We start from the raw sequence: 26,862 nt of genomic DNA, 5'->3' as shown, positions 1-26,862 counted from the left end.
GCATTGCTATCCAGATGGAGGATAATAAAGACAGTGTTATAAAGATACCTATTCAAGATTATTGTCGGTTACGAGGTTATTTTATAACGTCAGCTTCGCAATATGTGGAGGTGGGTTTCCCTCTGCTGGCGCTTCAGTGTAAAGACCTCACTTTACTGCTGTGATGTGATTTAGCAAGGTTTTTCCACAAGATGACGCCATACTGTCCTAAAAGGAGGCTTTAGGAATCCCTATAGTGGATACACATTAACAGGTTGAAAAGTCATTTCACCCCACATGTTGTATTCTCAAATTATTAAATAGCATGGCCCAAAATAACTTATAGCATTTAAGGGTGTAAACTTGCCCAAAGTCCTATGTTGCCTGTGTTGCAATGACAGATTATTTTGAATAGGCTAGAAATCACATTTTACACGTTTTTTCACATTTCACATTTTTTTTATTCAAGCCCTTGCCTATTCTTAACAAAAATCATTATGGCATTTCTATAATATTCCTATAGAGACTTCTGTTCTGTGGTAGGCTACTCAGGTTAGTTTATAATGACCTTATTGTTCTTGATGGTATATATATATATATAATCTCCTATAGTATCACTAGAATTTTCCTATAACATTCCTATAGGATATTACATATAGTTTATAGTTTGTTGTGATATTTTGTATAGTAGGCCTATTTATCCTTCTAAAATTATAGGATTTGTATTTATTATCCCTAAGGGATGACATTTACATATAATGACGCAATGATGTAGGCCTACCATACCCTTATTCTAGTAGGCCTACTAGGGTAGTGTCCAAAGCCTGCATATTTTCATATTTTACCAATTAATTATTTCCCCACAGCCACAGGACCCATACGGAAAAATACATTTCATATATGCTTCAGAATATGTTCAGAGATGTGTTTCAAATTATACAAAATTTTGGCAAAATATGCATTTGTACATGTGACACTCTGAGTTGACAAAATAGACTATATTCTATTCTGTCAGAGGTGCGTATAGGAAGAAAATGTTTCAAAATATAGGGTATTTCGAATGAATGCACACATTAATGCAAAATACATTTGGCTATTCTTTGTATATTTTGAAACACATGTTTTAGCATATTCTGAAATGCATGTGACATTTCATTTTGCAGAATGGGGACACAGAGTGCAGTAAATCGAGGTCCGTGTTAAAGACAGGCCTTGGATGATCACCAACTGGCATGTAATCACAGACTGCTGTGGCAAGTAGCCTAGTATTTCTGTGTGAATACAGATATTGTCACATGACAGTGGAAAACGCCGCTATTATGTAACAACATGTCGGCCCAGCACTAGCGGTCATCACACGATTCAACCGGTGTCAAGCGAGACAGAATACACACGATTTCAGGTCAGGACTTTCAAAATAAAAGCCTCATTGACGAGCATGCGTTGCACGGTTTTATGCGAACAGCGACGCCTTCCTTCTGGTCTTTTTTGGGGGCTTTCTCTGTCTGACTTGACGCACCGAGATTCAACGCCGTGTGTGACGCTGCGTCGCTGCTGCTGCTGCTAAGAAGAAGCGTCACTCGCGCAGAAACCGGCTATCCTGCACGCAAGGGGGGACACGCAACTGACAGAGCCCGTTCAACATCTAATTTCGAGGCATTCGGGTTTCCTTGTTGTCTCGAGTAGTAGGCCAGTATTCCGCCAGCTCGAGCCTTCGTCGTGCAGAAAATGATCAAGAACGGACACCACCACCACCAAGTGAACACACCGGCCGGGAAAGACGCAGGCACGACCCCCGGCGCTGCAGCTTGCAGTCCGGAGAAGAGGAGGCGAAGCATCCGGGTGTGGTGCGATGGGTGGTGAGTTTCTCTAACGGAATTGAATGGTCGATTTGTGCGATGAAGATGCTGCAACGTTGCCCGTGTTGTTGCACCGAGCACGTTTGAATAAATATGTCAACCTGTCACCGTCCCCGTGGGACAGGCCTACTCCAGGTTACTGGGCTGAGTGAGAGGCAGCTCTCATATACATTTCTATATATTGCTTAGGTTATATTCTAACATGGTATATGCACACCTGTCCGAGAGTTTTTCAATGGCCTGGCACTTACACACAGATACACACAGATACACACAGATATACACAGGCCAGTGGTCTAGCTACTACTGAGATGTAAGTGAGAAGACATTGAGGACATGCATGCTGTACAAAAAGTGTAAGCATACTAACCTCCATAAAGACAGTATTCCTATTCCCTGGCGACTCACCTTGACATAATGTGATAACGAGAGATTTAAGTTGATCTTTCCTGTTGCTAAATCCATGATTACACACTGATCCCTTTATGCACAAGGAGCTGCCTTTACTATGACCAGCCCTCGAGGCTCTCTAATATGATATACTTCCTCTGCACTCACTGCACATTATGCAAAGCTTAACTAAAGTTAGGCACCACAGGCTACAAATGAAAATAATGTGGTTCTAGATGTCAGGTTTGGATGTTCAGCTTCTTTTACAGCCGTACAGTAGCTTCACGAAATGAACAAAAGCAACAAAGATTATAAAAAGTTCATACATGATAATTGTCAATACACATTTATCAAGCAACACATCTTCACTGGCCATTTTTCCCCCCCAAACTGACACACTCCTTTTACCGAAGACATTTTTTCATCTTGCCCGGAAATTATGGCCACCAAATTTCACATACTGTCTCTTAAACATTATAGTTGGTGATTTGTCAATGCTTTTTGATATATCTTTTGTCATTTTCATTTAATGAATTAAAAAAAAAAAGAGAGAAAAATGCATTCCTCATGTAGTGGTCTTAGAAAAGATTTTAAAATGACAGTTGTCCCTGTCAAAGGAAACATCAAATCAAAAGGAAATATCAAATGGGTATCTATATGGAAAATCTCAGTTTTTCCATAAGACTACACCTTGAGATGCAAAGAGGAAAGTAATAAAGCTTCTAAGATGTTAAGTAAGAAGGCGACAAGTACAGGTATGATGTACAAAAAGTGTACTGATCTCCATGAAGCAGAATAAAATGAGTCTTAATCAGTGGAAGCATGTTTATGTAGCGTGCATTAATATTATTATGATCACCCGAACTTTCCTGTTGAGGGAAAATGATGATAACACTAGTCTCTCTAAAGACAAGGAGCTTCTTTCAGTATTATTTAACTGTGACATGCACTGACACACACTCCTACTTTGTGCATGGATTATACACTCAGTGCTTTGGGGCGTATTTAAGGTCATATGAGGTATGACAGGAGAATGCTACTGTACTGCAGTCTGTTGTGGCATGAACAAACTTCACATTGAAGAGGATATTTTAGGGACACAAACACAGAGCGCCCCTAGCACAATTACACACAAACATCCGCCGTGATCTAACAGTCAGTTTGCATGGATGCAAAATATTATGAAACTCATAACTGCATAGCCAGATTTTAGATGTCACACCTCGGGATACATGCAGCCCAGTGATCAACCACCAAGATGTGAAGTAGTTCTCCATATGGCAGAACATTACTATTCGCTGGAATCTAATTTATCTACCATGTAACAGTATAGTAATGACCATGGTTAAATTGACCTTCTGACTACTTTTATCATGCTATAGTTACACCTGTACAAGAAAGGTCTCTGCTTTCAATGTGATGTAATGAAATAAACCAATAGAGATGCTCATGCATCTGACTGACACAAACTCATATTTCATTTGTGCAAGGTGCACACACAGTGTCGGCTTCGATCTTCAATGCAAAACAGGTGATGGATTGTCATGTGACCAAACAGGACTGGGGAGGGTGAAGCCAATGATGGAAAATTAACACTTGTGCTCATGTCAGATGGACGAAACAACCACCACAACAAAGCAAGGCTGAGCAAAAAGAAGATTTTTAGCTTGTTTGGCTCTTCTCCTGCAGCTTGATGTTTCATATCCAGAGGGGGTCTGAAGAGCTCTTACCTTTATTGCAATACACCTTTTGGATAATATGAATCCCTGCAGTAAGGGTGTTTGCAAAATCATAAAAAATAAAACAGATATTACTTAAATATAGGCAATCATTTTAGAAGCACAAAATAAAACATAGATATTACTTAAGTATAGGCAATCATTTTAGAAGCACAGAAATGTTGGAGGCAAATGCTAAGCACTGTTCTTGTTTTGACTTCAGTTGAAGGAAGGAGAAAATTCTCTGACATCTTGAGCTTGTGAAACCCTTTAAAAACCCACTGAATAATGTCAAAAATACACTGACATCAAGCTAAGTTTTGCTTCGTTTCTGATTTTTTTTTTGGGGGGGAGGGGGAGATGTTCACCTGACATGTTCATTGTTTAGACTTTGAGCCATGTGGGCCAACACTTAATTGCAGGCCATTCACCTTATGACAGGCAAGTGTTCCAGTATTTTGTTAAATGCATGTTAACACTGAACAGGTTTGATTTACTAGTCTGGGTGGAGTTCAAGATTTCAGATTAGTTTGAAGTTCGGCAACCTTCTATAGTCACGTCTTAGACACACCTGTGGCACTTAGAGAGTCTGTCAGAGTGAAGTGGGGGTCGACTTTAAGAGCACAAGACCTGCTCAGCAAATCACCATGGAAGACAAACAAGCTTGCCGTTGTCTAAATGTCAGTTTGCGTGGACTTGAGAAACGTTCAAATCGAAGTTAATAATTGCACTTTTTAGATGTCTGACTGCCTCTGTCATGAGAAGCACCAAGACCTTCCGAGTCTGGCTTCACGGCGCGGAGGCAAAAAGAGAAAAAAAATGCTTTGAATTTCTGTGTATGAAGACCAGGATTATAGTGGCTTTCTCTGGTAGAATTCCAGCCATTTAGGTGCGGCCGCCTGTCCGTGGTTTAATGGAATGTTGCAGAATATTTGGGATGCCAGAATATTAACCGGTGGGGTGAGCTCGCAAAGAGAGCCAATGTCAACAGAGCTCATGTCATTAACCCCTCTAACCCCTCCGGCCCACACCTGCCATGGCCGCCGCTGCTTGTGCCGCCGCGCTCATCACTGCACACATTGTGTCCCGAAGCCCTACTGGACATCGCCGTGGTCTTATTGGCATCCAGCACCGTCAGCAGTTATGATGGCAGAGGGCAAACTGGGGAAATTCCAAGGAAAGAGCACAGAGTGTTTAGTGGCTCGGCCTGTTGAGACATCTTTGACTCTGCCCCGTCTTCCCCTTTCTGCACAAGGAGGCAGTCTGTTCTTATTGGTTGCCCTGACAGGAGGTGATAGGGGGTAAAGATCGGCTGTCTAACACACATCATCAAGGAAGTGTAAAGTCCACTTCCACTCCGTGTATCTGCTGAGGTAGTGTGTACAGACAAGCCTGTAAACACGCCATGTAATGCCTCAGTCAGGGAAGGATCTTTTATTGACTTGTTGGGGTAATCTGAGACTATCAATATCCTGAGAATGAACCATAACATAATTAATAAAAACACTGTCATCAGTCTCTAATATATTTTTATGCTGTTTCTTCAAGTAATCTTCTAATATGGATAACCTTATTGAAGCAGCATTTACAGTATTTATTTGCATTTTATTCAATTCAAACCCGAATTATTTGTCTAGATTATGATTCGTGATCTTCCTGCTGTCTCTAAAAGGAGTCATGCAGCAATAACTTTACTGGTATTTTCTACACTTCTTCCATTGTCCTCTCTCACTTTCTACCCAGTCGCCTCTCTGGTGCTAGTCTTGAGAAGCTCAGGTGCTGTTTGGGTGTCTGCTAACAGGCCACACTGGTTAATATTTCATCATCCCACTGTGATCCCCTCATGATCCATCCCTGCTAAAAAATACAACAGGAATACAGTCACCCGTCGGGCACCTAGCTAGTGTTCCTGGGTTACAGATCTGTCCAAGGGCAGATAGAGACAAACATCCAGAGGCTGCCTGCTGGTCTTATGTAACCCTGTGGGAGTCTCAGAGTTTTCCTCCCTCTTCATTCACCTCCAAATGCCCCCCTTGGCTTGCGTGCCTCTGGCCCTGCACCGTCTCTACAGCGCCTGCACACGTGGATCCCATTTCAACTCCAATTAACAGCACAAGACATGCAAAACAAATATCAGTCTCCCTTGTGTTGCCTCAACGAGAAGCCTGCTTTTGTAGTTCACCCTAGTGCGTTTGTTTAATGTGGTGCGTATGGCTGATTTAGAATCACATAGACAAGCCCTACAGTGTGATAGTAGGTAATCTTGTTTATTTAAGACCTACAGTGCTAGAGGGAATTTCAGTTCACTCAAGGGCAATCCAGTCCTCACGCAGTCTGTGTATAGTGACACCACAGCGAGGCGCAGATGCGGTCTTTCATTAGCATACCCTGGGGCCGACAGCAACATGGGATTCTGTTACTGTTGTGGCCATGTACATAGTTCTGGCAGCGCCCATCTGTTTTCTCATCGATTTTTGAGGATGCTATTCATAGCGTTATTCCACACCTTACTCCTGCGAATGCTGATGGGCGATGTAGTATGCTAAATAGGATACAAATGATTTTCATTTTCACCTTGCATCGTTATCTTGTCATTATTGTAATTTCATCAGTTAATTACTAACACATAGAAGAAGTGCTAATGGTGCTGTTAGCCAACTAAACAGGATGAATTTGTGCATTAATTCTATAATCAAATCTAAGAAAGTCTACCCAACACGTTTTTAGTAACGACTGCAGGTACTTTAAACAATCTAAACCTATTCTGCTATTTTACATGTATATTAGATATACATATGCTTAAAGTGGACCAGAAAGAAAAAAATGATCAGACTTAGGCCGGGTGTTGTCAGCAGTAATAGTGATGGAAGGCTAATGTCCATCTGTTCCTATCACTAGGCTAGATTACCATGTTACTGTCTGCAATCTGTGCTAATCTAATTATCTGCAGATGGTGTGATAGCCTGGGTGACAGAGGGAACACACTGTGTGTCATTGACTTTCTTATGTTGAGATTTTGATCAGACGTATCAATGTGTGAATATCTAACTTATTATATGATGCATTTGGATTGTATTTATGACTATGTAAGGACAGTGTGACCCTTTCAGAAAGTGAATGAGTTAGCCTTTACTGTCCTCTCTCTGTTTTCTAGATGGTTGTTTATAAGAAAAAAGCCCGAATTAAGTTGCATCTTTCCACCTGTGCTTTTGGCTTACTGGCTCTTTATTATTTTCTCTTTCAGCTATGACATGGTCCATTATGGCCACTCCAACCAGCTGCGACAGGCCAAGGCCATGGGAGATTACCTCATCGTTGGAGTACACACAGACAGTAAGGGCCCAGACCAAGGGTATCAGTCCCTGAACCAGAAGAGTCTGCAGCTGACTGCCATAGCATAAACACTGTCTCTTCACTCCTGCACCTTCACATGACAACCCAAACTAAACGTGTAAAACACTCAACTTGAAATTCAGACCCCCGTCACAGATTCTGAAATCTGTCTAATCCTTTCAGGATCTTTTGCCGCTACGGTATTCTCCCTCTCTTAGTTCTTAAAACCACTTTTACCCTTAGGTCCCTCATGCAGTACCATCAATACAAATGCATGTTTCTCAGCCAAGCTTTGTTCAAACCCGCAGTACTTTATTTTAAATTCTAGTCAAGATCCCAGGGTTTGGTATCCCAAAGATACCAAATCTGTCATGCAGAATTACAGGGAAATGTGTAGAAAATTATACGCAAGACATCATCACAAGACAACATCAGGATTTTTTCCATTTGATGTAATGTCGCAGGGTTTGTGTATTTCACGCAATGTAAGCAGCTGTAGCTTCAGTGAAGTCTTGGAACGAGCAGATACAAAATAAGGATGTGACGTTGGCGTACAGTACGGAAGAAATGTTTTTTCTATCTCTGAAGCTACTTAGGGGAAATTTAAGGGGAACCCCTATCTAAAATCGAACCGGGTCTTACCCCTTTACCTCAGAAGACCATCGATCATCTACCAATCCCCAATCCTTCGCCTCCTGATTTCCTCCTGATATCCGTCTTCCCTCCACCATCCATGCTGCAGCCTGGAGCTCCTGGCTCTGGGGAGACGCCAGGCTGCCAGCCTCTGTTTATTCTCTCCAGTCCCATGATCAACAGCCAGGCACCAGCTGTGTGCTGTAAGCTTGGGGGGGTTGTTCAGTGACAGTGGCACAGGGGCCCAGCGGCCGTGTGCACCGCACCGCACACCCGCTCTCCTACGGCACACCGGGGCATTCTGACATTGTGACACATGGCGGTGGTGCCAGTGTTTATGATAACCAGGAACGACATTACTCACGCTTAACTCTAAACAATGCAGCCTCACACTACAGTCAGGGCCAGCGCAGATAGCAACGACCTTTCCCTTCGCCAAACTGATAATGGGCTATCTCTGTGACAGGGGTGATGCTGCAGTCGTTTACGATAAAACTGCTTATCAGAATGTGTCGTCAGCATGTACCGTCAATTGTCAGTGCTTTTTCTAAGTTGTTAACGAACGTGAACTGTATTGTTTGTGTTTCCATTTTTCGTTCTCAAGGTGAGATCGCAAAGCACAAGGGTCCGCCAGTCTTCACTCAGGAAGAAAGGTACAAGATGGTGCGTGCCATAAAATGGGTGGATGAGATAGTGGAGGGAGCGCCTTATGTCACCACCCTGGAGACCCTAGACAAGTACAACTGTGACTTCTGTGTACATGGAGGTACCCATCACTGCAGCATGGCCTCATCTGTGGGCACATATATGGATGAATAGTCATGGAGCATGTTTTATTGATCATGTCGGAGATTCTGGATCTGTCATTACAGAATATGATAGAGCTTACTTTTGCTCTGGATACAGCGTAACACATGTACTGTCATTTCAGATGATATCACACTAACAGTGGATGGAAAGGACACATATGAAGAGGTGAAGAAGTCAGGGCGATACAGGTGAGATTTACATTTGAAATCAGCCAAAGATAATTCAACGATCAGGAAGGGGTGCTTCTTATTGGGTGTGCAGCACGTGGTCTATACAGTGTTAACGGGGGTAAAAATGTTTGTCATAACTTGGTACATGGTCTGCCATGTTGCTACAGGGAGTGTAAGAGAACCCAGGGAGTTTCAACCACAGACCTGGTCGGCAGGATGCTGCTCATGACCAAAGCGCACCACAGCAACATTGTGAGTACAGCCTTCTCCTCTCTCTATGTTCTCGGTTCACAATGCAAGAAGATAAAGACCTCAAGCCCTGATTTGCTCCTCTCTTCTCTTTAGGATAGTTCAGACTATCAGCAGCACACAGACAACTTTGGAAAGGTAGGTATCATGTCCATTCTGACATTATTTCACAGTTTAATGATTAGTGTCATTACCAAGTCAATGTTAAATCTTTAAATTGTGTCCACTTGATGCAGCCTACTACCAAATTGGGGTTTCTTTGGGACCAAGTCCTTGGCTTTCTCTGCCTTAACTGTTTTGTCATTCAAGTTGCCAAAGTTGCTGTTAGGGCCAGATGCCAACCATTTCCAAACAAAGGCCTTTACTGTGGGCCCACTTTATAATCAAGTTGCAGGCCTGGCCAGTAAACAATGAATGCCACCTCTGTTCCTGGACGGGGAAACTAACACAGGGTCAACATGCTGTGCTTCTAAATAGTGCTGAAAGAAGAGAGGGCCATTTCCACATTTCTGTATCTTAAGACTGGAAGAATGATGCTGTGAATTTGGCTAGTGTTGAATAAACGCTCTGGGGATTTGTGGGCCGTGCAGCTCTGAGTTAGCCATTGATTTTGTGATCACCATAAGATCCGTTACTCCTCACACCACCGGGTGGCGCTGGTGCAGCAGAAGTGTTCATTTTGCCCTCTGCTCAACATACTGTAGTGATGAGAACTATGCTGACGTGTGACTTGCTCACTGTTACGCTACCACTCTGTACTTACTACCCCTATTTCTGAATTATGGGGGTCGCATGGTCAGAAGGGCCACAGTCCATGGACGGGGGTGTCTCAGTTCCTGCAGACCTCCCAGAAGATCATCCAGTTTGCCTCAGGCCAGGAGCCTCAACCCGGAGACACTATCATCTATGTGGCGGGAGCCTTCGACCTCTTCCGTATCCTCTCATAACTGCCATCCATAGGAGTCCTGACTGAAAACAGTGCTACGATTCCATCAAAAAGTTGATTGAGAAGCTTGAGTAACTGGAATTTCCAAAAGCAAGAGTGTTAGGGCTAAGCTGGCAGAATGGTCTGTATACTTAGTAGCACATCCATTTAGCCAGACTCATTTTGCATACTGTGAATTGTTTCTACCAAATAATCAGCCATTCTGAACTGTACTGCGCCCCTTGACCAGTCTCCTCTCAGACATTGGCCATGTGGACTTCCTGGAAGCAGTGTATAAGCTCGCAGAAAAGCCATATATTATAGTGGGGTTGCACTTTAATCAGGTGAGTCCCATTCTGCTTTTCTCCATTCGCCTGTGTGATGAGACAGCTACTGCCTCCTTGAGTCTTGTGGCAGTACTTTACCCTAAATTTGTACTTTGTCCATATTTTTCAGGAGGTGAATCGCTACAAAGGGAAGAATTACCCCATCATGAATGTCCATGAGAGAACGCTCAGTGTCCTGGCTTGTCGAGTGCGTTCTCTCTCTTTCTATGATACTATATTTACCTTTTGCAAGTCGAAATTTAAGAAGCAAACATCTCATTGATTTTTTGTGTGCTTTTTTTTTCACAGTATGTGTCTGAAGTGGTGATTGGTGCACCCTTTGCAGTCACAAAAGATTTGCTTGACCATTTCAAGGTAAATAGTGGCAATGCAATTACCTCCATGCACTAGAAGACAATCTTCTCTACAATCCAGAATCAATATAAGATGAAATCAAGTAAGCGTGTCTTTGTATTTACAGGTGGATCTTGTATGCCATGGAAAGACAGAGATATACCCTGACAAGGATGGGTCCGACCCTTACGCTGTAAGATCCCTAAAACCTTCACATCAAACATTTATGAAGTGAACACGTTCAGAAAATAATCTTAAGGAGCGGTAAATCACATTTGTTTGATCATTTTTTCTTCATCTCCAGGAGCCCAGGAGGAAAGGAATCCTGCGCACTGTGGACAGTGGGAACTGCCTCACTACGGATGCCATTGTGCAGAGGATAATCAAAAACAGGTAAGAAGACCAAAGTCCTGTCAACATAAAACCAAATTTTCATTATATCCACTGGGCAGCGAAATGTATAGAGTTGTTCCTAAGTCTATACTTTTTCCAACTTCCTTTATGTGATCCAGGTTGCTATTTGAAGCCAGGAACCAGAAGAAAGAGGCCAAAGAGATCGCCGTGATCCAGGCCATGAAGCGACAAGAGGAGGAAAAGACTAAAGAAAGAGCCCAGGCTGTACTGTAGGAAGGCCCCCGATAAAATACCATCGACAAGTGTCAACAGACACCGACAAACTCCCATACGATAAAATCAACCCTCCTCATGAGTGTTGTGGCACCCTCCACTCACTGCCCTTACTAACAGCAGTCCCTTTGTCTTACCAGGGGGGCTCAGCACTGCTGTGGGATCATCAGGTATACGTGTGGGCGGGGATGCTCCGTGTCTTAATACATGCTGCATTATGCAACTACATGTCATTCCAATTCATGTCATTCAACAAATCACCCATACACACATCTAACTGTCCACTTTCCCCTGAGTTGTGGACAGGGAAAGAGAAAGCCCAGAGCGTAGAAGACATCGCCACGTCTTCAACAGTCTATTTTATGTCTGCAGATATTGTTCATTCCTCATGTACTTTTACTTTTACTGCCTTCAAACTAGTATTATTAATTTTATGGGTGTTTTTTTTAATCATGGCATTGGGCATATGAGGGGCGAGTGGGGAACCTGAGATGTTGGAAGGCGAAGGCTCGGAGCTGTTGGTGACCAACGAGGAGACGATTGACCCTCACAGGGATGATTGTTGAACAGCAAACATTTTGTCATTTCCAGGGGGCTGTTGCTGCTTTCTGCCCAGCGATGGGCTTAGCCCCTCAACACACTGTCAATCTGATCTATCTCTGTATATATGTACTGTATGTATCTATTATAAATCAATAACAGGCTCTCTGGAAGATGCTGAAACCACTAGAGAACTGGGGGGTGAAAGCTTCCCATCCCTTTGAAAGCATTCCATCGGCTGATTTACTCAGGAGAAGCTGAGGGTATTGATTGATTGATTGAATTCTAAATTTATATATATATATATATATATTGTTAGACGGCCCCGCTTCAGCAAACAGCATTTTTTTTTCTAGAAGCTGACCAGTGTAATAGAGAAAATATTGCCCCAGTGACAACCTTCTGCTTCTTACTGGGGTAGTTCAGCCTTTGGAGGTGAAAAAGTATTGAATATTTGATGGGCCAACTTATGGGACCTCATGTACATACCAGACTTTGCTCCAGAATGCACTGACTGTAAACTGTTCAGAATCATCAGAACTGTTCTGTTTTACAGATAGAGCAGTTTTTTTTTAACTAAAAAAAAAAAAAAAAATGCACTCGATCGACCTGCACATCTGGCCTTTTGAGTGCAATTGTTTCTTCTTTTTTTAAACGAACACTCCTTACACTTATTCTAGTATAGTGCACTATAGAGGTTTAACAGAATGCTTTTAACATTTAATTATCTTAGAGTAGAGAACTATGAAAGATGCTCAATGTTGTTGACTTGATCATGAGGTAAACCTCTTACTGTCATTTTTGAGCCCTGAGTAAGTTAACCTCTATCTCACTATCAGACGGGATTAAATATTCTATTTTTTTGTAGATGTATATTTTACTGACCTCCTCTCCATTAACTCTGGTTGGTTTCATATTGTTTCAAAAGCATAATAATATGTCTGTATGTCAAGTTGGAATGTATTCAGTGTAGGCTATACTCTATATGTTATTGACAACTCCCAATTGACAAATACTGTAGAAATTGATCGGCCTACAGTATATTATTGCTGACAATAACAACAATTTCATCTGAAAAGCTGTGTTTGTCATCTTGTTTTTACAAAAACAGAAAATGTTGCCTTGCAGTCTAATTTATTTCTTCATTTATAATTGAGGTAAGTGAGCAGGCTGCACATTAGTCACATTATAAAAAGGTAAGGTCACGGCTTGGACTCTGCAGTGACCTTTGATCAGTAGAGATGAACTTCATTTTGCAGCATATGAATCACTCACACTGAGAGGTCGCTAAATGTCAGGCCATTAAGTTTAGATTATTTAGCAGCAGATCTGTCCCCAGCAAAGTTCTGCATGCTCTCCAAAGAGCAAAAGATGTTTTTTGTGTTGAAGTCATCAAATAGTATTTTTAGTATCAGTATTTTAAATGTAGCCTACCTTTCCAAAATGCACTCTTTCCTCAGGAAACATGCACCATAATACCTTGGAACCCATTTCTTCAATCACTGAGTTTTGATACGATTTCCCGTCGTTCTGTACACCCCAGTTACCCCAGTACTTCTGTAGTTCTATATTCAAATATGACATACAGTTTACACTTTTATTTTGAAGGCGAAATCGCCTTACTTCCGGTCTTTTTGGCCCTTCCCTGGCTGATTGAAGCATCTTTGATTTTGAAAGATCGATCGGAAGTCTTACTCTCGTTCTGGCTAGCTTGACACTGGTACCTGGAAGCTTCATTTGTTGCACAGTTTGCACACGTGCTCTTCATTAAGCAATTAGCTGCGTGAAAGTGGCCTTTTCTTTCTGTCCTCCCGTTTGTACCAGCGTCCAAAAGAACAGATTCTCCCCAGACTGTGTTGCGGTTGGCTGTAAATCAGGCTTCACTACACAGAGAGATGTTTTGTTGTCTCAATATCCTGCCAGTGCCACTGCAGGTAGTAAATTCACTCTGAAGTTTGTGCGCCGGGTTTCAAAAGACAGGGGGACCCTACTGTAACCAAACATGCCTTGGCGTTACATGCCTGTATTTCTCTCTGAGGTCTCTCTTGATCTTTATTGGGTTAGTGTGTTTGTTATATTCATGTGGAGCAAGTTAATCATAATTTTTGCTTATTGATACACAAAGCTAGTTGTCACTGAGTCTCATTTGGGAGAAATTAAAATAGCATTTTATTTTGAAGCATATTAATTGTGTAGGCTACATGCTATGCGAACAGGATAAGTGACTTATAACAATATATTGGACATATATTCGAGCATATACAAAATTGCCCCCAAATTGTATTTGTATATATTTTGGATATACTTGCAGATATGTTGTCAACAATGCATAAAAAATGTATTTACAGTGACCTTTAAAACGAATGTCATCGAATGTGCAAATACATATTTTGGCCAATTTTTGTATATATTGAAACACCTCTCTAAACATATTCCAAAGTGTGAAATGTATTTTTTGCAGCATGGGTATAATTAGCTATGTCTTTTGTTGTTGTTTTTTTAATAAGAGTGCTATACTGTAGGTCTGAAGCACAACTGCTTACAGGTTGCACATGAAAAATGTGAATATCCTCTAAGCAGTTCTCCCTGGCTGTAGATCTGCATGGGGATGTGCCTTCACCAGGATATCACCGAGGAGGATAAAAGGGCTAAAATCCAGAGCTCTAAAATAGAACAAGACCTGTGTGAGCATGCCAAGACTGAGATGAACGTTGTTAAAATCCTCATGCTTGGTAAGTTAAATGTGCTTTAAAGATATTTATTTATGAGTCACTGAATTACTGACATGTCAAGTGAAATGATTTCTCTGGCTTATGGACCAGGAGCTGCAGAGAGTGGGAAGAGCACCCTGATCAAACAGATAAAGATCATCCACAGCCACGGCTTCTCCAAACAGGAGCTCATTAGTTTCAAGGTACTGTACTTTAGTATATCTAACACAGATGAGCGAGGAATGAAAGGGAATAGTATATTGTGAAGCCAGTGGGCAAGCTTGCAGGTTTGTCTGCATGAGCGTCTCAGCGGGCTTGTAATCTTTTATATTTTATGTTAACAAGTGGATCTGAAAACGATACACACTGTCAGCTCGCCGCAAGGGGAAATGCAGGGATGACATTTTCAAACTTACAGTAAGAAAAGCATACGGCTGAGTGAGTTGATGCATTTGAAATGGGGTTTGGTTTGGCAGGATCATCGTCTGAACTTGGGGAGTTGAGTTTTAGAGGAGTGTCTTTAGTTCTGTAATGAATAATGACTTGTGCCTGAAGACAAAGACTAAAAGTTTGGAGCACGGCTGTTCTAGAAACCTTGAATGTGGCATCTGCTCTAAAGAGCTACATGGTGCAGCAGTTTAAGCTTTCGTCACTGGTAACATTTGTAAGCCTGCTGCTGCTGCTGGCCTTAGTTTGCATCCCTCTTATCATTTCTGTTGTCTACAAAAGAAAAGTTATTGTAGGCTGAGTGTGATGGGATGTTTTTCCCCCTAAAAAACGAAAAGGGAAGCTACAGCCAGTCAGTTGTGCCAGCTATCTGAACCAAAACCAACTGTCAGCTTTACCAGCAGCACATCAATCAAGAGACAAAATGTTGACTGTCGTCCCTCCGCAGCCTGCAGTACTGGACAACCTCCTGACCTCCATGAAGTTTGTCCTGCGGGGCATGGGGATGCTGAGGATTAACCTTGCCAACAAGAAGAACAAGGTGAGGAGACCACCCTGCTGCACTGGTGCCTTTTTCTTTGTGTACTCCGCTTTTAACTGTATCCTTCCTTCATCACACTAGATGTCAGTCTTTATCTGGTTCTTATCTTCAAAATCCAGCCATCACTCCAAGGTAGAGATGTTCTGATTGACGGGCCAGCGAACAGTTTTGAAAGATATTCAGTTTAAGAGTGAGATTGGTGTTACCAGGCAGAAAGTGTGAGCCACTTGCATCCCCCGGTAGCACAAATCTGTAATGCATTGCTTGCAAAACATCATATACGCTATCATTTCAGTGTTGGAATATTCACTACCAGTCAAAGGTTTGGACACACCTGATTGAATGTTTTTCATTATCTTAAAGCCATTTTGATCTAAAGGCTTATGCTTAAAGTGCTTGAAATGTGTTTCTTAGACAAATATAAATAGTGAAGTTGATCCTATGTATGAATTTCTTTCCAAAGCCTTTGTCTTTCCATCAAGGCAAAAGGTGGCTACTTTAAAGAATCTAAAATATAAGATAGTTTTGATTTGTTTAACACTTTTTTGGTCACTGCATAATTCCATTTGTGTTATTTCATAGTTTCGATGTCTTTACTATTATTCGAAAATGTGGAAAATAGTAAAAATAAAGAAAAATGTTGTGTGTCCAAACTTTTGACTGGTTATGTATGTTTCTCATATCAATTCAAAGTGAACATTTGTTTCAGCAATCTGTGAAACATCCTGTATATGAACAAATGGGTATCAGACTGGACTTCAGTGACTATTCAGTCCCTGTTCTAATGGTATGTTGTGTGTTGGTTTGCCCTGCTCAGGCCCACGCCCGCTCCATCCTCTCCTGTGGCCAGTGTTTAGGGGAGGACCAGGAGCTGCTTCCCTTCATGGGCCACGCTTTCTGTGGCCTGTGGGCCGACCAGGGGGTGCGGGCCGCAGCAGCCAGGGGCTACGAGTTTGAGCTCAACGACTCCGCGCTCTAGTGAGTAGAATGCCCTTACATGACTGACCACAGACGTTGCCAAGCGAAGTCGCGCAGTAAAGAAGCACGTCATCGCATCTCGTCAATACAGTGTGACAGTAAAAGCAAGCGTTGAGAATAAATAATCTCCAGGAAATGATTCCTCTGACATTTGTGAAATGGGAGGCTTAATTGGAACCAAATTAAAAAACAATGTTTGCGGAAATCCGGGGAGACGGGGGAAGTGTTTGTTTTCTTGCCTGGTGAGCAAGGAGTGAGACTGCATCTGCACACGTGCGAAGGTGTGAGTCAACAGCTGTGTGTCACGTCACACATATTTAGTTGCATTTTTAGAGTCACTGAAGAGTCACACAATCAGGCATCCATCTCCCTACAAATGATTTGCCTGTATCATGAAATAGAGCACATTTGAATTTAGTTTTTTTTTTTTTTTCCCAACAGCCTGGTGTGAGAGACACTTCATCTTTATGTGGGCAGGATATTTTTTTCCAATAGCTGTCCTTCAGAAGTGATGCAACTATGCCCTTTCAACAAGGTATCACAAAAAGCATTGTGTATAAAGTGTCATGAAATCCTAATTCAGTGCTTTCTATAGTTCATTTGTTGAGTGAGTGTTGCATCATCAGCTGAAGTGTGGGGTTTCAGCTGAAGTGTGGAATACAGTTTACTAAATGGCATTATTAGTGTTTTGTTGCACTCAATTTAATGCTTTAAAGCAGAAATCCACCCTAAAACACTCTCAGAACCTGTGGATAACTGGCCAAACGTAGATGGCGTGACATTGAGATATTTCCAGTGCAGTTACAATGGAGTTTGGTGGCAGAACATTTTTAGCTGCGACCGGCAGTCTCATTCGGTCAGTTGGTCCCAAAAATGTCAAAAAACCTTACTGCACATGTGCCATAGTGGGACACAGCTGAGTATCCTGAGTCAATTCAGTGGCAAGTTGGTCGAATAGCTATCTAAAACATCAGTCAGTCCCTCAGAATCAAAGAGCAAGGGCTTCTTTCTAGACTATCCATTTTGCACCGACATTCAACAGTCATACAGGGAGAAGTTCATCATAGAAGAGGCAGAGACGTGACGAGACACGATGCTTTCGAGTAGTGGGCCTGACTTACTTTTTCTCAACTGGAAAAACTCGCTCTCTTACCATGGCAATCGTTATTTCTCTCTCCAACTACATGTATAACCCACAGCTGAGTGGAACCAGTTCAGGCATGTTCTCTTGGGGTTGTCGGAAAGGCATTCTGGAAAATGTAGGAAATTACTGACTGAAGTACATGAGGGAGGCTGAGCGAAAGTGGGTATAACAAAAAGGTTCATTACAACAAAATAACTCACCGTTTGATGATATATAACAGTGAAAGAATATGTGATGGTGGAATTTTTCTTACATTTTTTTTTTAAGCTATGGAAAAGCTTGAAATGAATGGATCGAAAGAAGTTCTTATCTCTGAGGCGACAGGGTGAGTTCTGCCATGTTAAATCCTGGCACTCCAAACTGAGAAGGATGAGGACATGACAGTTTCATTATTGGAACTCAATAAAAGTCTCTGGTTGGGGAGCTGGAGAGTGTTCCCACTCTGCTAGATCCACATTGATCTCTTCCTCCTGAAATATTGGATGAGGCTGTGTCGTGACACACTTTCGACTTCCCCGGGACTTTGAGGACAGGAGGCACTTCAACGTGTAAAACGCCTTCATGATTATCAGCTTCTGCATGAACTGAACTCCTAATGTCACTGAAACATTTGCAATCCCAGAAAATGAAATATTGACACAACCTGTTGCTTTTCGAAATCCGCTTCAGTCAAAACTAGCTTTAATTTGGAAATGGAAATCTTCCCCATACACCCAGCACTGTGTTTCTGGATGGCATTGGACCCCCAACACCTTGACGTGTTGAGGGTTTCCTCTCTGCAGCTCATATGCAGCAGGGGCACAAAACTAGGGTTCTTCATGGGGGTTGGACATGCACCCCTGGAGCATGATGGGATGAGACTGAACCACACTGGAGTGTCACCAGTCTCCTGGCTGGGTGAGGTGGAGGGAAGGAGGGGTGATGTTGGCTGCACCCTGTAGCTATCTGTTCACAGTGGCCTGTGGCTTTATATCTTTATATCTATTTATATCTATATATATTTAATGTGGGTGTTGGTGTGTGTATGTACGTGTGTGCATGTGTGTATGGCATTGGTGTGTATCGTGTGGGTGTGTTTGTGCAAAATCAAAATATGGGTTTGTATGTGGATGGCCGTGGCATTAGTCAAGCTTTAATCATTGCTTAAAGAAGCAATAAATGGGGTCCAAATTTCCTGAAAATATCATAATTGCTTTTTTTAAGGAGGCAGTCATTTTCTCCTTAGATATGTACAGTCAAGGTTAAGCCATTGGTTGATGTTTAATGAGTTTTGGGATTTCCAGTCCAGCAGGATGGTTTTCTTGGCGAAAGTTGGAGCAATGAGTAAGGGTTTAGTATGTTTTGTTGGGGATAATTGCGTTCTACAACCAGAGATGGAGTTTGAGTTAGAGATTTGCAGAGTTGGAGCTGGGAGAGATGGATAGGTCTCTTTTCCATTTTATGATCAGTGAAGATAATGAATCATCTTGTGCTGGGTAGACGTTTCTGAAGTTTTTGAGAACTGAACTAAGTTTTATGATCTCAACAGTTAATGCGGGGGGGGGGGATGGAGTGCGGATTATGCAGTATGTTGACTTTGGATTTGATAATGGATTTCAGCTGTAGGTGTTCTCTCTCTCAACTCCGTACTTCTGGATTAAAGTCCTTAAATGTCATTAATCTGTTGTCTTGAAAGAGGTGATGAAGATGTGTGATCGATTTTTGTTCTCATGTGCTAAAGTGAAGAGGGGTGTGAAGATGGAAGTCAAGGTTGTGTCAAGTAGGAGTGTATTTATTTAGACTCTTCACCAGGCTGTCAGAGGATTTTTGAAGCAGCTGTGTTTGATAGATGTATTGATGAAGGGTAAATCTGCAATTGAGAGATATTTCCACATGGTGTTTGTTCTATTTCTACCCATGCATTATGCCAGTTTGGTTGGATCCATTTAACCAGATGTTGATCTGATGGAAGAAGTTTGGTGCTTCTAATCCCCCTTGTGATTTATTTTTTTATAGTGTGGTAAATTTGATCTTAGGCTTCTTGTGTTTCCAGTAAAAGTGTGTTGTTAAAGAGTCCAGTGAGCGGAACCAATTAGTTGTGGGCTTAGTGAATAGCACTGCAAAGAGATAATTGATTTTGGGAAGAATTTTCATTTATTTGTCATATTATGGAAAGACATTTTAAATCATCTTCAGTTGTTTTTAGATGAAGAGTGAATTTTGGATGGAACAAGTCTGGCAGCCTGGGGGAAATTAGTAATAGTTAATATATCTATATATAGTCAGATATCTGATGTTAAGTGGGATTATTTTAGATTTTGTCCAGTTTATGGTGTAATTCAATATTTTGGAGAAAGTGTTTAGCATTCGAGTATTTGGCATTTGATGTGACATTAGCTCCTGCCTATCTGACAGAAACAGAAACAGGATGTGTACTCACTGTGGTGTTCAGGATTTATTTTGTTTGTGAGATTTCTGTTGTCTCATCAGTTAGTGATGTTTCTTGCTCCCTGTCCCACTTCCTTCCCAGTTTCTTTGAGAACATGAGTCGGATCATCGCTCCCAACTACATCCCCACGGAGACAGATGTCCTGAGGGTGAGAGTGAGGACCTGTGGAATCATCGAGACGCAGTTTCAAGTTGATGAAATGGTCTTTCGGTAAGACGCATAAAACTTGCAGTGCAATTGCAAATCCAGCAATTGCCAGCATCAAGTTTAAACATGATGCTGGCAGTGCATGTTCTCTGGCATCACCAAAATGCTTTATATTTAATTCATAAAAGTTTAAATTGTAAAACTTTTATTGATTATTGATTCACGACATGTGCTTAAACATTATTTACAAATGGGAAAAAATCCCCCAAAACTCCTTGAAAAAATGGAAATGTTCATATTTTATAGCTATTATAGGAGGGACAGTTATATTCTTGAAAATGAACTCTTAAGATTAAAACAATGTTTCATACCTATATCATACTTATAATTCATCTGTGGTGTGTTGTGACATACCAAAGTGTAAGTCATAACTCTCTTAAACACTGTTGGCAATCTTGAAGATATAAAGTGGAAATTAAAGCAGCATTGAACAGGGACCAGGAGAAAGCACACACACACGCACACCCACACACACGCACACACACACACAGGCTGCCCAGGCAAACTACACTGGACAAATAAAGGGAATGAAAATGATATGCTGTGCATACTTGTTATTATCTGCGCCTGTCCCGCACATTTTTTTGGTTTTGGACTGTACATGAACCTGGATATGGGAAGAAAACACAATTTATTATTATAATATTTATGCTTTATTTATTTTTTTTGCATTATGTCCCCAGGATCTTGTGTATCAAACTTCACTACATTTGAATGATTCAAATATGCATAAATATATATAAGAGAGATATAGTATATAAATAATTTACGTTTATAGCGCACACCCATATGTGGATATGAAAATAACATCCATGCTCAGCTCAACACTCTTTTTTGCCATTGACAGTATGATGATTGGTGAAATTGCTGTGGAGTTATATAATAAATACAGGGTATTAGTACCATTTACTCTCGTACCTTAACAATCTTTGTTTTTATCCTGTCAGTTAGTTATCAGAAATCATCAGGATCCATATCACTCAAGTTTTTGTGATAAGCTTGACTTTTAGGCTAGGAACCCGGTGCTGACAGTGTCTAAACTGTTGGTGTCTGTTAATCCCCAGGTTATCTGATGTCAGTTGTTGACTGTCTGAGATGAAATGGGGCTGTTGCATACTGGGATGTGAAAATGTTGTACAAAAGTAAAATACTTTAAATTGTAGTCTGACAGATGGACAAGAGAGGAACAATTTGGTTTGGCATAGTCTTTTTACAATCAATGCTGATAATGTATTTTATTAACTTTTTGATTTGTTCTGTAACTTTTGGACTTTGCTCATGCATGCTGGTCTCACACTGCAGCGTTGGTACGGCTCTCGTGACCCCGCCTCCCTACTAACTCACCAAGGGATCCTGAACGACAGCTGAACTCTTCTCACAACTGGGGGAGGCAGCACCCTGAGGCACGATTCAGAGCCATGAAATATTGATGGCTTCACTCTGCCTGGTTATTCCAGGAAAAATCCATATGTCCTTTTGAACTGTTGTTTTCAGAGTGAGCAACTAGCCATGACACTCCTGGCACCTGAACCCTGTGTTCCCATATGATGGCATTCGGTCACGGTCCCCCGGTCAGAAATGTATGTAGAAACGGGACTTCCATAACGCTGCATATAGCTTCTTCAAGCTTATATTTGACAACGACAGTGTATTGCTTCACTTCACTCTATTTGAGATGAAGGCCATCTCAAGTATTTATTTTTTTGTAGTGTATTGTAAGAAACTGGCACTGTATGTAAATATTTGATGCATTTTAAGCAACCAAGGTATAAGTTGCAGCCAGTCATTTTTGGTTACTGCATTAAGACAATATTCTGGGTGTCCAGTCATTTTTCACCTTTCATCAACAAAGTTTGTCTGTTAATACTAATATTGGTTGTCTCTTATTGCAGTCTAAAGATGGCTCAATGTAGCCAACCATGCAGATGCCACAGAGAACAATATACAGGCCAAAGTCATGCAACACTATGCAGCCCATGTTGGTATAACTAGGATTCTTATGTGAGCTCCTGTGATGTTACCTGTCCAGTTAACATTTTTTGTCTGCAAGATTGTTCAGATGATGAGACCCTGTGTGTCACCTCCATTTGCATAAAAAAATGCATGTTTCACATTTTACATGATACATGTTCCATAGTTGGTTAGTTATGGGAACCTTCTTACAGGTTTGCTTCAGGCTGTCATTTTGAGTTGAAGGCCAAACCCCGCCCCACAAATCACATCTTATCTAATAATATCTAGCTGTGTGTTGACTATTTCAGCATTGAGTAACTCCAGCCGATAATCAGTTCCTGCTGCTCTGAATGCTTGGCCACCACAGAACTCCATTGAGAGAATGTGACCCTCTCATATCTTTGAAGCTGTTTTTCAATTCAATAACTTTATTATATTCGGATTTAAATGTGAGATGTATCATTTTGGAGGTCTGATCTTGTTCTTCCGCAATATCTGAAAAACTAAGAGCCTTTCAGAGTCATGAGTGATTATTTTTCCATGCTGTACCCCATGTACTGCTGACATCAAATGCCACGGTTAAGGCTTATTGCTCTCCAGCTTGTTAAATCTGACTCTTGACTCCCAGAGGATAAACGTTTGATTGCCTCTGACATGAGGAGTGCAATCATGCACCTGGAGACTGTCTGCCCCAAATGGGAACTTATTACCTGTGTCACCAAGACCCACAGCTTCACTTGGTGCAGGATTTTGTATATCATTTTTTTAACTAAGTGGCCTGAAAATGTTTCACCTTTTATAATAGCTTTTAATGTGTCCATATTGCCCGTATTAGAGAGCATGAATAAGACAATTTTGTCTGTTATTTGAACTGAAAGGCTTTCACTATCAGTCTAGATTGTAGTGTGACTTTGCTCCAGAGTAGTGGCATCAATAAAGCTATTTTTTGGGGAATATATTTGGGTAGTAGACATAATGTAGAACATTTTAACATTGATTTTAACAACTTGATAAGTCACATTATTCTCTGTAACTCATAAAATCCCTGTGCCCAATCCCTGGAGAGTGCAGTATGCCTGAGCTGTGTATTCCAGTGGAGGAATGTCATGTATTATAGATTGGTGTGGAGTGACTTGAAGCATGACACACATGGAGAAGAGGATCCTTCGAGCATGCACAATGACTCAATGTTAACTTTTGTCACATTCTTTTGGCTCTTGTAATAATGAGCGTGATGCGGTCATTATATACAGATATCCATGCTCTCACTTGTCTGTACGGTCAGTAGTCAGTACCTCATTGTCTTGGATAAAGTGCGAGTGAGCCTTGTGTTGCCTGTTGACAGGATGTATGATGTCGGAGGCCAGCGGAGCAAGAAGAGAAAGTGGCTGAGCTGCTTTGACGGCGTTCAGGCTGTGTTGTTTGTGGTGGCGCTCAGTAGCTACGACTCGACCCTGATGGAGGACTCCTCAGTGGTACGTAGAAACACAACGCAAGGCTTTTTATGCAGTACATGTTCCCCTTTTTATAAGATGTGTGTATGTGTAGAGAAATTGACTGTAATCTCACTAAGTGTAATGCTGCTATAAGTTTTGGTTTGACTGAGTAGACAGCTTCTGAAACTTGTTGCAAAACTCTCATCTGTGCATAGCCGTTTCATTCTTATCCCTCCTGTCCTTTCTTTTCCCACGTTTTTCCTTATCAGAACCGGCTGGAGGAAAGCCTTGACCTTTTTACATCCATCTGCACCAACACAGTTTTTAAGAGCTCCTCGTTGGTAAGTTTAATTTACACTTGTTGTTTTGCAGCTCTCACTTTAAAGCGCACACAGCCTTTAGTCGGAAATGGTTTCCTTTCTCAAAGATGAATGCAAATGTGCTGAACCTGGGCGTACGTAGACTTCAATCGCACATCAATTTGGAGTTTTATTTTCTCTGGCCTTTGCCAGTGTGTTGTGCGCAGACTCTATCATGTCTGTATGGAGCCCAGTTAAATGTGTGGGGGTGAGTGAAGGGCTGAGTGCCCTTTGGTAATCACTCTTGCCAAGCAGACGGGGCACAGCCGAGCTATGATTGCCTCTGACATAGATAATTAGCATTGGAGGTATAATAGAGGTGTCGGGCAGGTGATTTCTGTTGGGTGCGTTGGCTGGAGGTTCTGTTTAAAACCCTGTGTAATGAGTTTGTTTGATTTCTTTCATACTGTTAAATTGTGGGTCTGTTTTTTACGAGCATGTATGAGTCACTTGTTGTCACTGGCATTTCTATCTGTACTTAATTAACTCACAGCGTTTGGGTGGGGTTTTCTTCCAGCCATTTCCTCTTCCATCTTTTTTAATGTTGATTGCATTTTTAATGCTTGGCAGCCAATTATTTGTCTATTACCGGTGTGATGAGAACGCTACAGAGGTGGAATAAAATGGAGGAAATCCATGTTAACATGAGATGCCGTGAGACTTCAGCTATCTGTAATGAGCGTTTAATCAACAGAAAAATGTAAAGGTCAGCCGGTTTTTCCTGTCCGATTTCTCTATTGATGTCCACAGTAAAATTAGGTGACAGAAAGTGCGCTGAAATAATACAAAATACCCTTCGTATTTTCACTTATTGTTACAGGGTATGATGATTTTTTTTTCTGTAACACCTCAGCAAAAGAGCAAAAGGTCTCACATAGTATCCATTAGGAAACAATATCAAAATATTGTATTTAATATTCTCATGCAGAGTCCACCTTTCATTGCTTTAGTGTCAGGTAGTCTGTGTTTTAATGGATGGAGCCATTAGACAGTCTGATCACCAGCCTGGTGAAAGACTGTGGTGTTTTGGACCTGGATTTGTGCAGGTCTCTGATAGCAGGTTATAGCTGATGGCTCTCTGCAGAGCCGGCAACTTGCTGTATATTGTCCTGTGTGAGCAAACAGATGCTGAGCAAAGACTGTCCGTTATAGAGGCCAGTGGGTTTATATTCAGCCTTACCTGTCTGGAGATGTACATTTTGTTCATGGTGTTGATGCTATCATTGAATTTATATCATTTAATATCGTAATATCGTTTCAATTGCGAGTAGTACCTGCAAACCTGAATATTTCCACTATTTCAGCTCACAACTTTACAGAACCTTAAAATCTCATGGAAATACATGGAGAACATCTTTGTTAGCAGAATGGCACAATATGACTAATTTTGCCGTGGAAACAGTGGTAAAAAAGCTGTTACAGTCTAAAGATTAAGTCAAAATAATTAGTTTTGTGTGTGTCTACAGATATTTTAAGTCTTGCAGACTGACTGACATCGATGGGTGGGCGATTTGAATGTTGTCACTGTCTTGTTTCTGTTCACAACTTTGACGGTATCTCTCTTCTAAAGATTCTGTTCATGAACAAAACTGACCTTTTCCGGGAGAAGATCCTACACTCTGGAAGACACTTAAGATTTTACCTTCCTAGCTATACAGGTATGCCAACATGACTTCATTTGTGCATTGACTTTCCTGTGTGTGTGTGTGTGTGTGTGTGTGTGTGTGTGTGTGTGTATGTACTGTATGTGTGCATGCATATAGAGTATGTGGAATAATGTACTGTTGACAGGATTCTCCAGTGAGAGTTGCTTCCCAAGACTTAACAGTAAACTTGGGGGAGTATATTTGTTTGGGGCCTTGGAGTCCACAAGGAATTGTTTGCATCCAAGCCTCTTTCTTGTGTTGATAGACTCGGGTCACTGCATCCTCCATTATCTCTGGGGAATCAGAATTCCCACCGGCCAGAGATTGTCACCAGTGTTGTCAACAGTATTCGTATACGCAGTCCTTCTCTGGTTATGTATGTACAGTATTATCCACTCTGGCCGGATCATGCTCATACATATTTCAGGCTCTTTCACAGCATTAGGAAAGCAGGCTCACAACATCAGGCATCATGTAGCGTCATGTTGTTGTGTGTGTCTGGGGGCGGAGAAGGAGAACTTGTTTACAGATTCTCAGTGGAAGCCAAAGCTCTTGTTTTATTAATATTGTATGAACTTGGTTATTACATTGAATCAGTGTAGTTAGGACTGCAAACCCATTGTGGAAATGTTGGGAGTATGACGCTCACTTGGAGAGTCTTCATCAGTGAATTTATTGGATGCCTCTGCAAGTGTAATTGCGGCGTCTTCCTTCGTCCCCGTACAGGAGCAGATGGTGATGTGGATGCTGCCGCCCGCCACATCACGGCCATGTTTGTGGCGTGTAACGTCAGGCCCGACGAGCCTGTGTACCACCACTTCACCACTGCCACGGACACCGCGAACGTACAGCTGGTCTTCCGGGTGGTCATGGATCAGATTATCAAGGAGAACTTGGCTGCTGTCCCGCTGCAGTGAAGACGCCCTGAAGACCCTTTAGCTTGTGTAGATACAGTGTTTCTACTCATGCAGCGCTGTAACTCAAATTTAATCAAAGCTATTTTTCTATGTGCAAGTGTCCTCTTTCAGCTGCAGTGCAGTTTTCCCATTTTATTTTAAACGATTTTAAGTTTTTTTTAAATAAAATATTTATTAATAAG

At 41.5% G+C, this 26,862-nt stretch overlaps 2 protein-coding genes across 4 annotated transcripts; both read left to right on the top strand.

Annotated features, from left to right (window-relative positions):
• Nucleotides 1-1,761: 1,761 nt before the first annotated feature.
• LOC139930938 (ethanolamine-phosphate cytidylyltransferase-like) lies at nt 1,762-12,212 on the top strand. Of its 3 annotated transcripts, none has more exons than XM_071924277.2 (13): nt 1,762-1,838; nt 7,191-7,279; nt 8,517-8,678; nt 8,844-8,910; nt 9,060-9,144; nt 9,238-9,278; nt 9,926-10,074; nt 10,328-10,410; nt 10,523-10,600; nt 10,702-10,767; nt 10,874-10,939; nt 11,051-11,139; nt 11,259-12,212. In XM_071924277.2, exons 2-13 carry the CDS (start codon nt 7,198-7,200, stop codon nt 11,371-11,373), a joined length of 1,083 nt encoding a protein of 360 aa, XP_071780378.1. In that variant the 5' UTR covers nt 1,762-1,838; nt 7,191-7,197; the 3' UTR covers nt 11,374-12,212. The 3 variants fall into 3 exon arrangements, with proteins under 3 accessions (XP_071780378.1, XP_071780380.1, XP_071780379.1); XM_071924279.2 differs by having other exon boundaries at nt 9,238-9,279; nt 9,945-10,074; XM_071924278.2 differs by having other exon boundaries at nt 9,238-9,279; nt 9,942-10,074.
• A 1,596-nt stretch (nt 12,213-13,808) lies between these two features.
• Nucleotides 13,809-26,680, top strand: LOC139930942 (guanine nucleotide-binding protein G(o) subunit alpha-like). Its single transcript, XM_071924288.2, has 10 exons — nt 13,809-13,847; nt 14,510-14,645; nt 14,736-14,827; nt 15,520-15,612; nt 16,430-16,590; nt 20,244-20,372; nt 23,668-23,797; nt 24,028-24,099; nt 25,688-25,775; nt 26,490-26,680. The coding sequence occupies exons 1-10, from the start codon at nt 13,809-13,811 to the stop codon at nt 26,678-26,680; spliced, it is 1,131 nt and encodes a 376-aa protein (XP_071780389.1).
• The last annotated feature ends 182 nt before the right edge of the window (nt 26,681-26,862 follow it).

The sequence above is a fragment of the Centroberyx gerrardi genome, chromosome 7 (assembly GCF_048128805.1).
Source record: "Centroberyx gerrardi isolate f3 chromosome 7, fCenGer3.hap1.cur.20231027, whole genome shotgun sequence".
In the NCBI taxonomy this organism is placed as follows: Eukaryota; Metazoa; Chordata; class Actinopteri; order Beryciformes; family Berycidae; genus Centroberyx; species Centroberyx gerrardi.
The sequence above is the reverse complement of the archived record's forward strand: the minus strand, read 5'-3'. Positions and strand labels throughout refer to the sequence as shown.